The sequence below is a fragment of the Vulpes vulpes genome, chromosome 15 (genome assembly GCF_048418805.1).
Source record: "Vulpes vulpes isolate BD-2025 chromosome 15, VulVul3, whole genome shotgun sequence".
NCBI lineage: Eukaryota > Metazoa > Chordata > Mammalia > Carnivora > Canidae > Vulpes > Vulpes vulpes.
The window spans coordinates 113,757,843-113,774,686 of record NC_132794.1 but is presented as its reverse complement, the minus strand read 5'-3'; the positions used below and the strand labels follow the sequence as shown (position 1 = coordinate 113,774,686).

The 16,844-nt window shown below is 50.7% G+C and overlaps 1 protein-coding gene across 2 annotated transcripts in view; it reads right to left on the bottom strand.

The window, feature by feature from the left end:
- Window positions 1-859: 859 nt before the first annotated feature.
- The window catches only part of DOCK1 (dedicator of cytokinesis 1), a 495,561-nt gene continuing 479,576 nt past the window's right edge, over window positions 860-16,844 (bottom strand). For both annotated transcript variants that reach the window (XM_072740395.1, XM_072740396.1), the window contains exons 48-52: window positions 14,226-14,371; window positions 10,543-10,741; window positions 7,783-7,936; window positions 4,978-5,138; window positions 860-1,807 (exon numbers count right to left, since the gene is read on the bottom strand). In XM_072740395.1, coding sequence (XP_072596496.1) covers window positions 1,712-1,807; window positions 4,978-5,138; window positions 7,783-7,936; window positions 10,543-10,741; window positions 14,226-14,371 — 756 coding nt within the window. In that variant the 3' untranslated portion in view covers window positions 860-1,711. The remainder of the gene's footprint in view (window positions 1,808-4,977; window positions 5,139-7,782; window positions 7,937-10,542; window positions 10,742-14,225; window positions 14,372-16,844) is intronic.

Genomic DNA, 16,844 nt, shown 5'->3' with positions numbered 1-16,844 from the left:
AAAAAATTCTATATTCACATGAGTCTGACATTTCCTGGGGATGGGCTGGATATTTACAGCAAGGATGAATAAACTGGGGGGGGGGGGGCAGTGATCGAGTGAGAGGGAAGGATTCTCTGAGCCTCAGGTTCTGTAGCAGATTTCCCTGAGGTCTGGTTAATGGGGCCGTGGGGCATATCCTTGTGGTTTCAACAGGGACGTGTCAGGAAGGAGCATAGGCGAGTGTGCTTTACGTGGACAAGGGGACCCCACTGCTTTCTTTGTTTCTCGCCACCTGAGATCCAGAGAGAGCTCTGCAACACCAAGTGAAACATCGCACCGAACAGAACCCTCTCCCAAGTCAGCAGCTGGAAGGCCTCAAGGGGCAGAAATGCAGCCAGAGAGCCGGGCTGGGCTGAGGAGAGAAAGTCTCAGCAGGTGCTGAGCTCTGCTCTGTGCGTAAGGATGTGCGGACACACAGAGGGAGACAGGTGCTGTCTATCTGGGCCCCACATGACACAACAGAGGTGATTAAGAAAGATGCACACACACATTCGCGCGGGTCACGAAGCTTTTTAAGAAAAAGAGCAACAGCAATGGCATTTATATATACTTTTTTTTTTTTTTTTTTTTACATCAAGGGATAAAAACGTATTTGGACGCTGGGAATCTTTTTTAAATGGCTTTTTATTTTTTTGTTGTCAATGGATAACTTTCAAGCCTACTAGAAGAGTATCGTGATTATAGTGGATAAAAAAATATAGATTACAGAATAAAAATATTAGGTTATACAAAGTTAGTTGTTCTTGTTTTTTTAATCATCGTCCACCAACATTGTCAGGACTTTGGAGCTGGGTGTGCGTGGGGGGAATCAACAAAATTTTATTTTTGTGTGTGTGTGTGTGTTCATACTTCCAGCAGTTAAAAAATTAAGAACACATACCAAGAATCATTTGTGGACGCCTGTTACACGGGAAGGACCAAAAACATGAACACTTAACTTCTAAGGACCATCATATATACAAACTTCTGTACAGAATGAGGACAGAAAGAAGTCACCCAATTAAAGCCACCGATGTGCTGCAGGCCTTCTCTTTTTAAAAAGAAAGAACGTGTATTTGCTCTCCCAGTGGATCCAGGATTTTTAATGGTGTTTCTACTGCATAAATTAGTAACTGTTCAGTAGCTGAGAAAGAATCCTATTTTAAATTATAGGAAAGGAAACAGGAACTTCCCTGAAAGGGTGGACCTTAACTGCCGGACACGGGTTGAAGCCACACTTGACGGCAAGTCACACCCGCAGGAGGAGGGCTGAGGACCCTCCCTTCCAGGGGGAGCTGGGGGCCAGCCTCTGGAGGAGCTGAGCACTCGCCACACGGCCTCACGGGCTCACGGCGATGGCCTAACCTCTCCTGCTGCCCGAAACCCAGGGCAAGCGCCGTCTTTGCTCACCTGTCATTTGGCACCAACGGGGGACTTCTGGGCAAGACTTAGGCTCTCAAGACAGACACAGTCAGAAGCCCCCACTTTCGATCGTGCTGACCACCGTTCCAGACCCCTATCTACCTTGCTCCCCGATGCGAGAGGCTGGAAGTGAGCTCCTTCTCAGGACAAGCGATTGCACGACAGATGAGACATCACGGGCCCAATGAGGTAATGAGGACGCACGGGAGAAGAGTGGGGAGTGGGGCAGGGGGGGTGCAGCTGCGACCTCCCAGCGGTCCTGTGGCCTTCACTGCACAATTCCGGAGTCCACTGACGTCTGCTTGCGCGTCGTCTTCGGAGGGGGCGGAGGTGGGGTCTTGCTGGGCAGTGGAGGCGGAACATGCTAGAAGACACAGATACAGGACAGGGGCCACGTTACTGGTAATCTCGAGATGAGGGCCCGAGGGCCTGAGCGCCTGGCACAGTGGCCGCAAGGGTAAGTTACTCTGCACTCCCGGGGTGGGGCCGGCCCTCCCTGTGTGACCTGGGCTGGCAAGGCTGCTGCCCATGGGGCTGGGCAGCTGGCGGCCACAGGCCTCTCTGGCATCTCTGAGCAACTGCGTTTCACAAAGCGCATCGCACATCGGCACAGCCCGAGATGTGAAACCACTTCTCTCTGCCTGGCAGTTTTACTTCCCGGGACTATTGATCCAGGTGCCCCTGGAAATGGACTGATTTCAGAACTGGACAGGTTAAGCGGTTAAATGCAATGGTCCAGGAGCAGAGCAGACCGGGGGCCACCCAAGCGGCCTGGCGCTGTCCTTGATGAGGGTCCATGGCCCTTTGCTGGTGCCCCCTGAAGATGTCCCTAAACTTCAGGGACAAACAGGCCCTTGGAGAGGCTCTCTGGGGGAGAAGCCCTCCTTTGCTCTTGGAACTGGAAAAGTCGTGGGAGAGAGGGTCAGCCGGGTACCTGTGGCCACTATCCAGGTATCTGCTATCCCGTTTAAGGGCAGTTTTTTTGTCCAGTCTCTTCCAAAACTGCAAACTGAGGGGGATGTTTGAACTCTTTGTGAGGGAAACACATCATATACAGAATGGGTATGGCTGTGTCTCAATGAAACTATTTACAACAAAAAGTAGCAGGTCAGGACACCTGGATGACTCAATCGGTTAGGTGTCTGGCTCTGGATTTTGGCTCAGATCACCATCTCAGGGCCAGGGGATCAATCCCTGCATCAGGCTCTGCACTCAGCAGGGAGACTGCTTGGATTCACTCTTCCTCCCCCATGCCCTCCCCTCACATGTGTGCACTCTCTCTCTCTCTGGAAAAGAAAAGGAGAAGGCAGCAGGCTGTCCTTGGTTCCTGGGCCATCATTCGCCCTTGGATCCCTACAAACGATTTGACAGTTGCCAAGGTGATAGAAAGACCCCTGCTTAATGAACCTTCCAGGGCATGGATGATGGAGGGCAGTCAGTGGCACCCTCCTGACCACCATAGACACCAGCCCCACATGAGATGCTCTATAAAAAAGTGACCACACAACTGAGTAAGTGAACGAATGAGTGAACGTGGGGAGGAAACGAAGTGCTGAATGAACGGATGGACGGATGAATAACTGAGCAGATGTGCCAGGGGTAGAATGAACCAGAGGGAAATCGCAGAACGCTATCACCTAAGCACGGTGGACTCTGTAGCAGCCTCTGCGTGGAGGCTCATGGGAAGCGCAACGCGAGGAAAGAAGTTTCAAGGACGGGACGGTGACACAGCAGTCTCTCCCCTGTTGATCAACTTTCCTCCCGATTTCACAGACAAGGAGATGCTAAAGTCGACGTAGTGTCTAACACGCGGGAGAGAATCAATCGGGGAAAAATAGGACCGAGGTACTGACATTGAGACATTATAAGAAATGAAGTAAAATAATAGTCTCTACGTTTTCTCAAGGTTGGTAAGAACATTTAAAAAAAGACCAAAGCAAACACCTATTTCGAGATGTGATATAACGGGTGCTCTGGACGTGTGGAAGCCAGGGCGATGGGTCGGAGCGAGCCAGGCAAACATAGACGGGTGCAAGCACAGCGCGGACAACACCCTCTGTGCCAGGTGGGAAGGTGGCAGGTTTGTCGCCACTAAGTCCAATGACAGGTCAGATCACAGCTCGTAAGGGCCATTTTGAAAGAAATGACAGCTTGACGTGGTGACAACCAGGGATGGGGTTGACTGCAAGCCCGAGGCTGATCAGTGACAGTGGCAGGAGGTATCGATCACCCCCAAGGCAGACGAGCGATCGGTATCCTACCACAGCCCGTAGGGCCTGCGGAGAGGGACCGCCGCTGCCTCCGACGGGTTGTGACACACCACGCCACAGGCGTGTCACCGGAACTCACTCTCCTGCTGCAAGAATGATGTTTGATAACAAGAAACAAACAGCACAGAGACTGGGGTAATTAAATCTAATGGAATTCACGAGCCGTTTATAAATGGAGCCGAGGCTCGTCGGGTTCCTTCCTGACCCAACAGCACGTGGCATCAATGTGGCAACAGTCACCTCGAGCGATGTAGCAACAGCGCGGAGATGGTAAAGTGTTGCCCCTGCACTGATCTGTCACCAAATGGATGTGGTCCTATTTCCAAGTTTGGAATTTTCCGTTCACTGGTTTGGGGAGACTCGGGGGACATTCTTACTTTCCCAGCTAAATAAAGGTATGAAAACAGAGGTGTGATCGGTTAACTAAGCTGTTAGGGAAACAACACCCAACCAATCAGTGTTCTCACTCGACTCCCTGGGCCTCTTTCCTTCTACCTTAGAGTGAAAAGTGTGTGGGAAAGGTCAGGCCCCCGTTTTGGTGGTTCCAACAAACCATTCCGGCCTCCTGAAAAGCCATCATCGGGTAACGTGGCCCCGTCTCCATGGCCGGTCCCCCATCGTGGCATCTCTGGGGACAGAGGGCCGATCTGAAACTATGGCCTCAGAAGGTCAGTCATCCCTTCAGCATCCGAGATGAAGCCTCCCTGCTGTTCTGTGTTTTTACATAAAATCCCCTCTCTTGTCTGCCCCTCTCACAAGAGAAGATAATAAACTCGCAGGACACTCCATACAAAAGCACCCGTAGAAAGAAAGAAAGGGCTTGTAGGATTTATATTGGTTGTTAAGGTGGGGGGTAAAGTGTGCACACTGATCTCGGCCTGTGGTCACCCCAGAACAGAGAACCCGTGACAGCAACCTTGAGAACCAGGAGATGAAAGGAACCAGGAGACCTCAAAGGAACGTTTCCAGAACTGTCAACTGGTAACCAGACGCACTGGTTTAAACGGCTTTTAAAGACTTTACTGCGGGCTCAGAACTTCTCAGAGGCCAGGCTGGCATCCCGTAGGAGCCCAGGCGCCATCGGCGGGACAGATGACGCTGAACCAAGATCCTGTGGACAGAGTTCTTATCGCTTTGACCTCTTTTGTCAAAACCAGATGCGGGCTGGCCCAAAGCAAGCCCGCCAACATCAGCAAGGAGGGCTTTCCACTCTGTGGAAGGAGGGACTTTAAAAGCCGGTGTTTCGGGTCTCTGGCTGACTTACCCTCTGGTGAGGAGGAGGGGGCGGGGGGGTGGGCGAGCTGATCAAATCCTGGTTTTCCATCAAGTTCCCATAATCTGCCATGCTCCCTTTGAGAGGCAGGGGGGGCGGGACCTCGGCCGTGTCCATCCCGGTCATGCCGGTCATGCCGTTCAGCTCCAGACCTGGAAAAATGGGTCGATTTAGAATCAAACAGCCCCACTGTGCCCGAGTGCCCTTGGGGCTGCTTCACCTGCTGTCCGGGAGGGGGTAGGGGGCAGAAACACCTGTCGATGGAGAGACGGAGAAGAGAAGTGAGCTGGGAGGGGTAGAGAAGGTGAAGGGTCAGCTCCCCTCCCAAAGGCACGTTCTAGAAAGAGAATACCAAGTGCCATAAAGACATCTGAATCTTAAAGGAGCCGTCAATCCACTGTAAAAACAGCCATGCCATCCCCGGGCCCCTACCGACCCCTCCTCGGGCCTCTGTGCGTTGGTGGCGTCTACACAGTGGGTGGACAAGGCCCGTCTACACCGGCATGTTCAGAGCGCGGCCAGGTCTCCGCAGCCAGCGTCCTGCGGTTGTTACCTGGACGCCTGCACGACGTGAAAGCCCACAAAGCAGCACACGGCCGGCCAGTCACCCACCCTTCACATCTCTCTCGACAGGAAAACCCACGACCGTATGAAATGAAGTTATTAGCAGTCACGGGCCCTGTGGCTGTTACTTGAAAGCAGCCGAGGGGAAGTACAATTGATTTTTAAAGTGACCTGAAAAACCAGCCAGGTTCAAATGGAAGGAGAATCATTAAGGCGGGAAACTTTCACCACCCTTGTGGAGACTCTTTTAGGAAAAATTTGTTTTTCCTTTACATTAGAGGAAAATTGACATCTTTACTGATGGGTCTCTTTGAGGTTTCCCCACTGACCCACTGAATGGGGAGGGGAAAGGCTGCCTGGGGGACCTGAGGGTTTCTGAGGGAGGCCTGCCAGGGAACCCGGGCCAGCGAGAGATAGAATGACTGCCCTCATGACTTCTTGCTTATTTGTGTCACGGTAAACTACACACAACACACAGTTTGCCATTTTAACCAGAATTCGTTGTATAAATCAGCGGCATTGATTACATTCATGATGTTGGGCAACCATCACCACTATTGGTTTCCCAGACTCTTTTATCATCTGGAACACACAGTCTGTCCCCATTAAGCAAAGATTGCCCACAAATCCCCCTCCACCCAGCCGGATACCTCGAATCTAGTCCCTGTTCAACGAATTTGCGTGTTTTAGAGCTTTCCTGTAGGCAGAATCACAGAACACCTGTCCTTTATTTCACTGAGCATAATGTGTGAGGTTCATTCGTGATGTGGCCTGTGTCACAGCTCCCTCCATTCCTCTTTGTGGCTGAATAATATTCCATTGTGTGGCTATCTCTTTGGATGCGATGCTTCCTTTATCCAACCATCAGCTGAGGAACGCTTGGGTTGTTTCCACCTGTTGTTACCGTGGAGAATGCAGCTGAAAATGCTCACATACAACAAGTCCCTATTTTCACCTCTTTGGGGCGTGGGCTTGGAGCGCACTTGCTGGGGCCTAGGGTGAACCTAGGTTTAACATCAAGATAAAACCGAAGTGTTTTCCACACCGGCTGCAATGGTGCCTGTTTTTAACTATTTAAAGAAAATGGTAAAATATTTTTAGAAAAAGATTCCGTGGTAATAGTGAAAGGGTGTGAAGCTGTAACACCCGGTGGCCAGGAAACTGTGTCCTCAATTAGGCTCATCCATGGCAGCAGCACTGACCCCCCCACCCCACACACACACACACATGGTGGTCTCCAGAATGGTCTCTGCCTCCTTTCAGCAAGAACAGCAGGTGCAAAGGACAACAGTCCACAGAGCCCCTACCGGGGCAGAGGATGGAAGGTGGGTTCTCCTGGAATCCCCTTTCTGTTGCTGCCTGCACTCCCTGCCACCAAGACCTCCCCTCTCTGCAAGGCCTGAATTTAGTGGTGAAGAGTTGATTACCACTGGCTGTGGGTTCAGTAGTGTCCCTCCAAAAATCATGTCCACCCAGAACCCCAGAATGTGACCTTACCTGAACATAGGCGTTTTACAAATGAAATTAGTTAAAGATCTCAAGAGGAAATCCTCCTTGATTTAAGGTGGGCCCTAAAGCCAATGTCTGGTGTCTTTTTAAGAGGTAGAGAGGACCTGGGAGAGTAGGCCACCTGAAGATGGAAGCAGAGACTGGAGGGGTACATCTATAAGCCAAGGAAGGCCAAGGATGGTCAGATACCAGAAGCTAGGAGAGAGGCACAGAATCGTCTTCTCTCTGAGCCTCTGGAAGTAACCCTGTCATCCGGACTTCTGACTTCCGGCCCCCACAAGGGAGAGGAAATAAGTTTCTGTTGTTTTAGGCCAATAAGTTTATGGTAATAAGTCATAGAACCCTAGAAGTCAGGCAAAACTAGAAAAATTAGTCATGTGTTTAGCTCTTCAGAACAGCCTGGAAATGCCTCTTCACTTTACGTTCCTCCCAGACACAGGAAGGCCAAGACCCTCGTGTGGCTTGTATCCTATGATACAAAGAGGGGGGCTGTCCATGTGCCTCTCATACCTTCCCTGGCTCAAGGAAGGTTCTGGGAGCACGCAGTCCCCCCAGGGAACTTGGGAAGACTGGTTTGCCCAAGTGCGCAGGGGACTCCCTGTACCCGGGGTGCTTGTGAAAACAGCTACAAGGGGAGGAGTGAGCCTAACTTTCCAGCCTCCGGTCAAGGAGGGAGTCACAGAGCAATGCCAGGAGTTCCAACGTGGAGAATGTTCCACTCACTTGACTGCAAACTGAAGCTGAGCTTGGCCCTTGGTGTGACTGGAGGCGGCGTTGGCTGGGAGGATGGTGGTGACGGGGACACAGAGAAACGTCTTTCACTTCCAGTGACGTTGATCACCTGGCTCTTCGGTCTCTGGGGCCGCAGAGGACTTATCTACGTTGGAGGAAAGAGCAGAGTTAGGGTCGCCATGGCTGACCTGTGTCCCCCACGATTCTCAGTACCTATGACTACGACCTTACCTGCAAATACGGTCTTCTGCAAATACTTGACCTCCAAAGGAGGTCACGGGACAGGGGGGAGAGGCCCTGACCCAGTATGACTGGTGTTCTTATAAAAAGGGGGAATCTGGCCACAGATACACGTACACAGGGAGAAGGCCAGGTGAACATGAAGACAGAGATGAGGGCAGTGCCTCTAGGAGCCACTGTGTGCCAAATGTTGCTGGGGGCAAGGATGTGAGGGAGGGAGGCCTGGGACAGGGCAAATGTGCACGTGGACTGGCGACAGTCCCATCCCGTGAGGCACGTTCTGATGACTTGAGAATAGAAGGGTGCTTTCCTGGTGCCAAGCAAATTGCACCTGGAGGACCCTTGCTCCCACCACAGGCTCTAAGTCTCAGCTGAGGTCATGAGATTGTTGATGATGCCACATCAAGCAGGAGGCTGAATCCAGCCCCTTGGGAGTGAGCAGAGGTATAGCCTTTGTGGAAGCTGCGGGGGGCCGGGCACGGGGCAGAAAGCCAAGGCCACCCCGGCGGGCCAGGGAACATGAGCCGTGCCGGTGTTGCCTCCAGGAGTGGGGCTGCTGCTTTGACTCCACTAAAGTTGTCTCTGACTTGCCCACCCGCTCCACCCCGTGGCACCTGGCTGGTTGCAGGCCCATGGAGGCTCACCTTGGAAACTGCAGGTGTCCGCATGTACTCACAGACCTTGCTGACACCTGTCATCTGGAGAGACAGGTAGCTGGGCTGCCCCGAGAGCAGTAAGCCTGCGCCCAGCAGGAGGTCAGGATTCCCGTCTCCAGAGCCACAGCAGCTGTGGTTATTCTGAGGGTCATCAGAGGCGGACCAGGGGCTGGTTCTGGGCTCTGACCCTGGTGCGTTCCCGTGGACCTGCTGAAGGCGCTTCAGGCCAGCTGTGGGGGGCCCCACTTTGAGTGAACTCAGCCCATCTTTGCTAGTGTCCTTGCAAGCAAACAGGGCCTTGGCAGGGAGGGACACACCTGCATGTGATGGCCAAGTGCCTGGCCCGACCTTCGACCTCTTTTCACACAACTTCACTGTGACCAGCTCTGCCGTGTGGTTCAACTTCTATCAGCTTAAAATGGAGCTTCAGTAAAAATATAGGGAAAGACATGCAGAGTGTCTGGCACCTGGTAAATATCTTGTGTTTCTGTTAATTCCCCACTCAGTTGTGAGGGTTTGGGACCTGAGATCTCTATCCTGGGCTTGAGAGAAGGCGACCTCGGCTCATGTCAGCAAGGTCACTGGCACCCCAGCTTTCCAGAGTCGTGGATGGAGCATGCTGGGAGGCTCATCACGACTCTTCCTCCCATTGCTGAAGGCCCAGCACCTCGGCATGAAGGCCAGCCTCTGGCCAGTCCCCTTCCTGTGCTCTGACACCCCTGGCCACCCTCCTGTGCCTGAAGGCCTTAGCAGGGCATCTGCCTTCCTGAGGGCCGTGGTGTGGCTCTCGAATATGCCTTCTGTCTCTCGACAGCCAAACAACACGCGACCACCTCTCCGAATGGCACGCAGTGTGGGTGAAACGTACCCTCTGAATTGAAGATATAAACAAGCCAGGAAATATAAATATGTCTTATCAAAAGGTGGTTCCATGTGAGCCCTTTTGTCAAGCAACCCTTCAATCACAGCCAGGACAGGTCATGGGCTCCTGCCCGGGGCGGGCACATTCCCAGACGCCATGAGACAAGTGTCCATCGTTTCTAGGGGGAGGTGGCTCTGGGCCTGACTTAACCTCTGAAGCTGACAGCCTGTGAGAGCCTCTCCTTTTATTTTGTTTCTAGTCCACAAATAGCAGGTTCTGAATAAAGTTCGCCCTAGAAGCTGCCCGAGCCTCCTCTGAGATGCCCTCGGCCTGCAGCGCTGCTGAGCGCTCCTGTGAGCTGCAGCCCCTCGGCCCAGCCTCAGGCCGCCAGTGTGTGGCACCAGTTCCCCCGCCTTCACACGCCCAGGACTGGGCAGTGACCGAGGCTCCCCGGGAGCTGTTTCTCATGTCAGCTAACTAGCACATGTCAGCTTAAATCCCAGAAAGGCCTTCTGAAACATGGCAAAGACGTCAATGTGGGGCCGATGAGGCAGGAAGGTCAATGCTGGACGCCCGTCCTGCGGGCTGAACCCAGCAGAAGGGGCTTTGGACTCCCGCTGAGCAGATTCTAATGCGGGGAGTACTGTTTTCAGACGACAGAAGCATTCCTATTCATCTCCTGAGATGTCGGGTTGTGTGTTGGAAGCAAGTTCAACATTGCTGCAGAAATCCTAGAACCACCCAAGTCCCTTTGGGATGGAGGATGAACGCTAAGACAGGTACCTTCCAGAAGGGAAGTTCTGCTCTGAGCCTCTGGATGCCCTACAGCATTGGGTTATACCAGGGAAGGGCCGAGGGGGACCTCAGATTTTCAAAGCAACTATTTTATAGAAAATTCAGTGAAAACCAACTGACAGCTCCACTGGCTAAATATGGAGCAAAGGTAGGTCCCAGGAGCCACCGCAGCGTGGGGCAGGTTCCCTAAGAAATTACCGTCTCTGAAAGAATCACAGCCTCAGACTGCTGCAGGGAAATGTCGGTGGGTTTAAATTCCTTGTCAAATATCTCTTGATGTTTGCTGTTCCTTTTTTCCTTCTTCTTGTCCTTCTTCTCCTTCTCGGGGTCATCCTTGTCCAGCTTGTCTTGGGACCTGGAGTGCATTTTCTTGGGCAGGAGAGGCTCCAGAGCAAACCTAGAAGAAATGGTCCTTTAAATCACTCATGACTTAAGAGGAGAACAGTTGCTTCACAGCCTGCAGATACCCGTGAACCTGTTCACGGGAACGTAAGGGTGGGCTGGGAGCTGCACAGTCTTACAGGAAAGGAATGATTTATAAAGAGAGGTCAAGGGGGGATGAAGATACATTTAGCCAGTTGTAACCGACAAGAGATAGAGACAACAGTGGGAAGAAAGAGAACACATCTAGGAGGATGGGGGAGATGCGGAGTCTGAGTGGACAGGACACCTTGACATAAAGGGATTATCGCAGATTCCTGATGGGAGGCTGGTATCTGGGGTAGGTTTCAAAAGGGGAGCCCTTGCCTTGTGGAGATTCATACAAAAATATGTACAAATATAATAGGGGAAACAGGCAGATGCTGAAGCAAATAGATTCCTGGTATCTCGATTCTGACCGAGTTCCTACAGCCACCTCAAGATTACAGATATGTCTGCGGCTTCAATTTGGAAGCCTTTGGGATGACTCCGTGAGAAGCAAGCTGATTCCAGCTCGTGGGTACATGGAGATGCCCTCAGATTTTCAGCTGAGCGCTGAGCTAGAAGACCTGGGTTTTGGCTCCACCATCTCCTGAGAAGTCTTGACATCCCCGAACCACTGTGGGCTGGACGTCCCCAGTCTCAAGAAGAAAGGAAGACATCACCACCCTGGTGCCTACTGACGCCAATGCCCTGGTATAAAAGCAGGTTGATGGTTAGTGCCTCCACTGGGCACTTACCGAGTAAGTGATCTGGGGCTAGCTCCTAAGGCACGTGTCAAAGCTGAGTGTGCACACACATCTGCGTGCAATGGTGGTTTGGTATTTTAATATAAGACTGGGGTGGCAGTGGGGGTGGGGGTGGTCCATCTTGTTTTTATCCTAGTAAATTATATCAGGAGAGAGAAGAAATGATTCCAGTTCTAAGGTTGGAGTTACAACCTCTGCAGCAGGAAGGAGCTAGGAGGGAGGGCGACCGTGGATAATGGTATGAAAAAGCCTGCAAAACTTTATAAACGTCCAGTTACAAAATAAATACAGCACAACATTGAAGTTAGAGCATACAGAATGTCGTCAATAAAACAAAATAATCCTCAAGATTTTCTTCTAGGTTTTGTATAACTGGAGACAATTAACGGAGGGGAAAACCAGTAAGAGCAGTGGACATCTTTGAGCTGAAGGGGAAGACCTGTAAACATCTAGGGAGCACACCAAGAGCCAAGAGAAAGGCAGGTTACGTCGAAAATTTTTCACATTATGAGAAGCACCTGCCAACAAGATGAACTTTCTTCCGCACGTAACCTGTGCCACTGGGGACCAAAGTCTCATTTTCTCCACATTAATTACATAGCTAAGGGTGGTAGCCCTAGAATGAACAAAAATCTGGATTCTAATAAAGATGTCTTCTAGTTCAAGGATACACAGTGCCTCCTGGGAGACGGAGGCGTGTGCTCACGCGTCTGGTACACCACACCTCTCTCTAAAACCTCTAGATCAATTTCTACCCTCGCCCCCTGTGTTCTCGGAAATGTAAAAACCTTTTCATAACTAGCTTGGGGATTTTCTTGGGGGAAAGTTGAATTAAATTTCTTTAGCAATCTTGCTCTAAGTGACAAGCACACATGATTTAAATACCTCTAAATTGAGAATTTCCAGATGGATTTGGCTTTATAAGCAGCAGACAGTGATAAAAATTACTGTCAGGAAAAAAAAAATGTGGGTTTAGTTTTCAATCTTCCATTGGGCCCACCGGTCATCGGCAACAAAGGGCGCTTAGCTGTGAGCGGTTCCGTGGGGCGCTCTGGAAGAGTGTGTCTGTGCGCGGCAGGGGCCAGGAGCCTGTGGGCCGCGTGAGGCGAAGGATGGAAAACCAAATGGGGTCGTACAAACACAGAACCGCAAACTCAACGTTAAAATAATCAGCTGTTGTTCCCTGGTGTTTAAATTGCATGACACGTTCTCCTTGTTGTTTAATACGAGCAAACTTTACATATTTGCTGCTCAAAACCACAAAACAATTACTGATAACTTTTAGCACTCGAAGTTAAAGCAGGACATACAGCGGGAGCTCAACCCAAACTAACCAGTCTATTAGCTTCTTGCTCCGCTTAGTCACTTTGTGCTGTTGGGCGGTCAACAGCAAGAACGGGGGCTCCAAAGAGGTCTTGTAGAAAAGAGGTGGCCCTGCTGGCCGTCAGGCAAGCCACCGCGTGAGACAGCTCTGCGTGGGCGTGACACCATGCAAGTGAGCGGGGGATGAAAAGTAGGAGCCCCAGCCAGCAAGGAACGTACTATACTCCTTCCAGAACTTCCAGAACTGAATGAACACTCACTGCAGGTTTTAAAATCTGATGGAAATCTTACCCAAATAATTTTTTCTCAAAAACTCACAAGATCCTGAAAGTCATACTGGGTGCTAGAGTTACAAAGTCTTGGAGGGTTTCAGTGTCCTGTCTTTTCTTTCTTTTCTTTTTTCTTTTCTTTCGTTTTTCTTCTTTCTTTTCTTTCTTTCTTTTTCTTCCTTCCTTTCTTTTTTCTTTCCTTCCTTTCTCTCTCTTCCTTCCTTCCTTTCTTTCTCTCTTTCTCTTTCCTTCCTTCCTCTTTCTTTCTCTTTCTCTTTCTTTCCTTCCTTTTTTCTTTCTCTCTCATTCTTTCTTCCTTTCTTTCTTTCTCTCTTTCTTTCCTTCCTTCCTTTTTTCTTTTCTTTCTCTTTTTCTCTCTTTCTTTCTTTTTTCTTTCTTCCTTCCTTCTTCTTTTCTTCCTTCCTTCCTTTCGTTTTCTTTCTTTCTCTCTCCTTCCTTCCTTTCTCTCTTTTCTTCCTTCTTTCCTTTCTTCCTCTTTCTCTCTTTCCTTCCTTTCTTCCTTCCTTCTCTTTCTTCCTTTCCTTCCTTCCTTCCTCTTTCTTTCTCTCTTCCTTTCTTTCTCTTTTCTTCTCTCCTTTCTTCCTCTTTCTCTTTCTCTTTCCTTCCTTTCTTCCTTCTTTTTCTTTCTTTCTTTCTTTTTCTTTCTTTCTTTCTTTCTTTCTTTCTTTCTTCTTTCTTTCTTTCTTTTCTTTCTTTCCTTCCTTCCGTCCTTCCTTCCTTCCTTCCTCTTTCTTTTCTTTCTTTCTTTCTTTCTTTCTTTCTTTCTTTCTTTCTTTTCTTTCTTCTTTCTTCTTTCAAGATTTTATTTACTTATTCATGAGAGACACACAGAGAGAGGCAGAGACACAGGCAGAGGGAGAAGCAGGTTCCCCACAGGGAGCCTGATGCGGGACTTGATCCCAGGACCCCAGGATCATGCCCCGAGTGCAAGGCAGACACTCAATCACTGAGCCCCCCAGGCGTCCCAGAGCTTCAGTTTCAAAGACAGTTTCAATTTTTTTAAAAAAAATTCCTCAAGTTGGGATCAAATAAACCCAGGGCCTGGGTGGCTCCTCACAAGACCTTCCAAGCCCCTTCCCTGCTACTGAGTCGTACTCACCCATCCGAGCCTGGCCTGGAAGGGGTGCTGTCCGATGAGAGGGATGACACGGAGGCCACCGACAGAGGCCGGGATGATGAAGGCATCGTGAAGGATCGGACCATGGACCGGGGACGGTTGCCTCTTCTGTCATCCAGACTTGAAGGCTGACAGAGAGAGAGAGAGAGGGAGGGAGGGAGAGAAAAGGAGAGAGAGAAGCTTGTTTGATGCTCTTGTGCGAAAAGATATCTGGCCTGGATTGGTCAGACTCTTGGGATCAAGTGGTCTTAGCAGCCTGGATTCTAGACCAAAATCTTCCACACTTTATAAGCAGTGCACATTCTTGTTCAGAGTTAAAGATGAAAATGATGGTTATTTCAGGGCTTTTTGAAATCTTACCTGATATTGTGAAAAATATCACAACTTTCCCATTTTTTTTAATCTTAAGTGCAGTTTTCTTTACCAACAACCTGTTCCAAAGCCATCATTGAATGTCCTGACCACAAAATCTATAGAGTAGCAAGATCATTCGATGAACTTTGCACATCTCTGCGTGTGGATAACCTACGCAGATCACCAAAATACAAGGATGTGTCTGATCGAATTTCTCTAGAATAAAAGAATTTGCTCCTGCTGCTTAATTAAAGATGGATCTGCTCCCCTGCCAGTGACTGGTACGGTGAGCTAGATGAAGCCACGGCTGGAGCTGCTCAAGCTCCTCTTCCCCGTCAGGTAGTGAACTAGAGATGCATTCTGGAGAAACATGGTCCCTGACAGTTTTCCATCCTCTCTTTGATATCATCCAAACACAAGTCACTGGAACAGAGCTCGTGTCATTCTCTAATTACCTAGAAAATGCTAGTGTACCTGCGCCCCAAGACCAGCTGCCGCAGAAGCTCCTTCCTTTAACCGGAGGACGGAGGCACGTCCTCCCAGCCCCACACCACCAAAGCTGGCCCTCGGGCAATCACCCATACATGACGCGCTTGGGACCATGGCTGGTTACACAGCCAACACCACCTCCACATCTGAAAAGTGGGCCTGTTTCTTAAATAAGTGTTTTGCACTGGAAATACTATTCGATCTGCATGCTCACGACGACGGAAAAACAGTTTAAAGCAGGAGCTGGTAAACTTCTTCTGTGAACGGCCAGATAATAAGTATTTAAGGCCACAAGGTCTCCATCTGCACTGCTCAGCTTGGCCACTGCAGCATGAAAACAGCCAGGGACAATACAGAGATGAGGGAGGGCAGGGATGTGCTCTCATAACACCGGTTTTACAAAAAGGCCAGTGGGCCACAGTGGGCCAACCAGTAGATTGAAGCCTCATGTCACTGGAATCTGCCAGCACGGAGGGCAGGTCTTGGGTTTGGCACCAAGGAAGGTGCCACTGAAGACTTTTAAGGAGACGGCCCTTGTCATTAACTGGCCTTTTATGAGGAAACGAAGCATACATTAGTCCAATTTGTGGAAATGTTTCCTGTACAAAATCTAGCAACTCAAAGTCTACAGAAGGCTCTTTTCGGCCTTTCTGGGACACGTGTAGACAGGAGGCCAAGGCCTGGCTCTCTGCTGCACGGCTCTCATCCCAGCGTCTCAACTGGGCCTCCAACTGTTCCATGTCCCAGTGCTCCTGACACTGGCAGGGCCCTGACCCCCTCATCTGCCACCCTGCTCGGCCACCGCTCTTCCCTCTGGCATCTCTGTGGGACTAGGCCCCTCTTCACACTCTGCATGAGACGGCCGGCAGCCTCTGCCTTGCGAAGCCCATACTACCCCGTGCCATCTCTTCCACAGCAGCTCGGAGGTGGGCACGTGGACACCCGCCTACCAGCCCCGGAGGTGCTGCCTTCCCATCTCCCCCTGCGACAGCCGCGGCCTTCACCTCCACCTGTCTTTCTGGACCTGGCAGTGGTGGGGGGTGGCAGGGGAGCAGCAGGGCAGACAAGCAGCTACCACAGGGTCAGGTGATCTCTGCGGTCGGGAACGTGCCTCCTCTATATCCATCATCTACTAGGCACAACGGAGACGTCGTAGCATTCAAGGACATGCAGCTGAGCACCTAGCAGAGAAAGAAATGTGACCTGTCTGACACCCGGGTGCTGTGAGTCCCACTCCCTGCCTTGATGGTTTCCATGTGAGCAGTGCAAGTGTTGAGTGTGCAGAGGCAGAGGAGGGAGCCGGTCATGGACCAGGAGGTGGAGAGGCCGAGCAAGAACCACCTCACTCCAGCTCCTGGAAAGGCTCAGAAGACCCTGAACATCCTACCTGTGGCCACAAAGCCTGGTGGTATCCCTCAAGAGGCAACCTTGAGTCTTGGGTGGATGTACAGATTGGAAAGAATAAAGGGGAGGGGGTGGCAGGTGCAGGGCTCTGGCCGAGGAGGGATAGAAGCCACTCTTGGGACCCACACAGGGCACGCTCTGGGCCATTTGTCTTATAATTCCTTCTTGACTGAGCAGAGCCTCGAGAAATTGAAGAATTGGGACTTTTTTTTTTTTTTTTCATCTGAAGCAATCTGAGTTTCTCCCAGCCATGACAGGTGTGGCTCAAGCACCAGGACACTGTGAGTGAACGATGTCTCTGTGTCCCAGCATCAGGGCTGGCAGGGGTGGGGGGTGGGGCAGGTAGGACTAGAC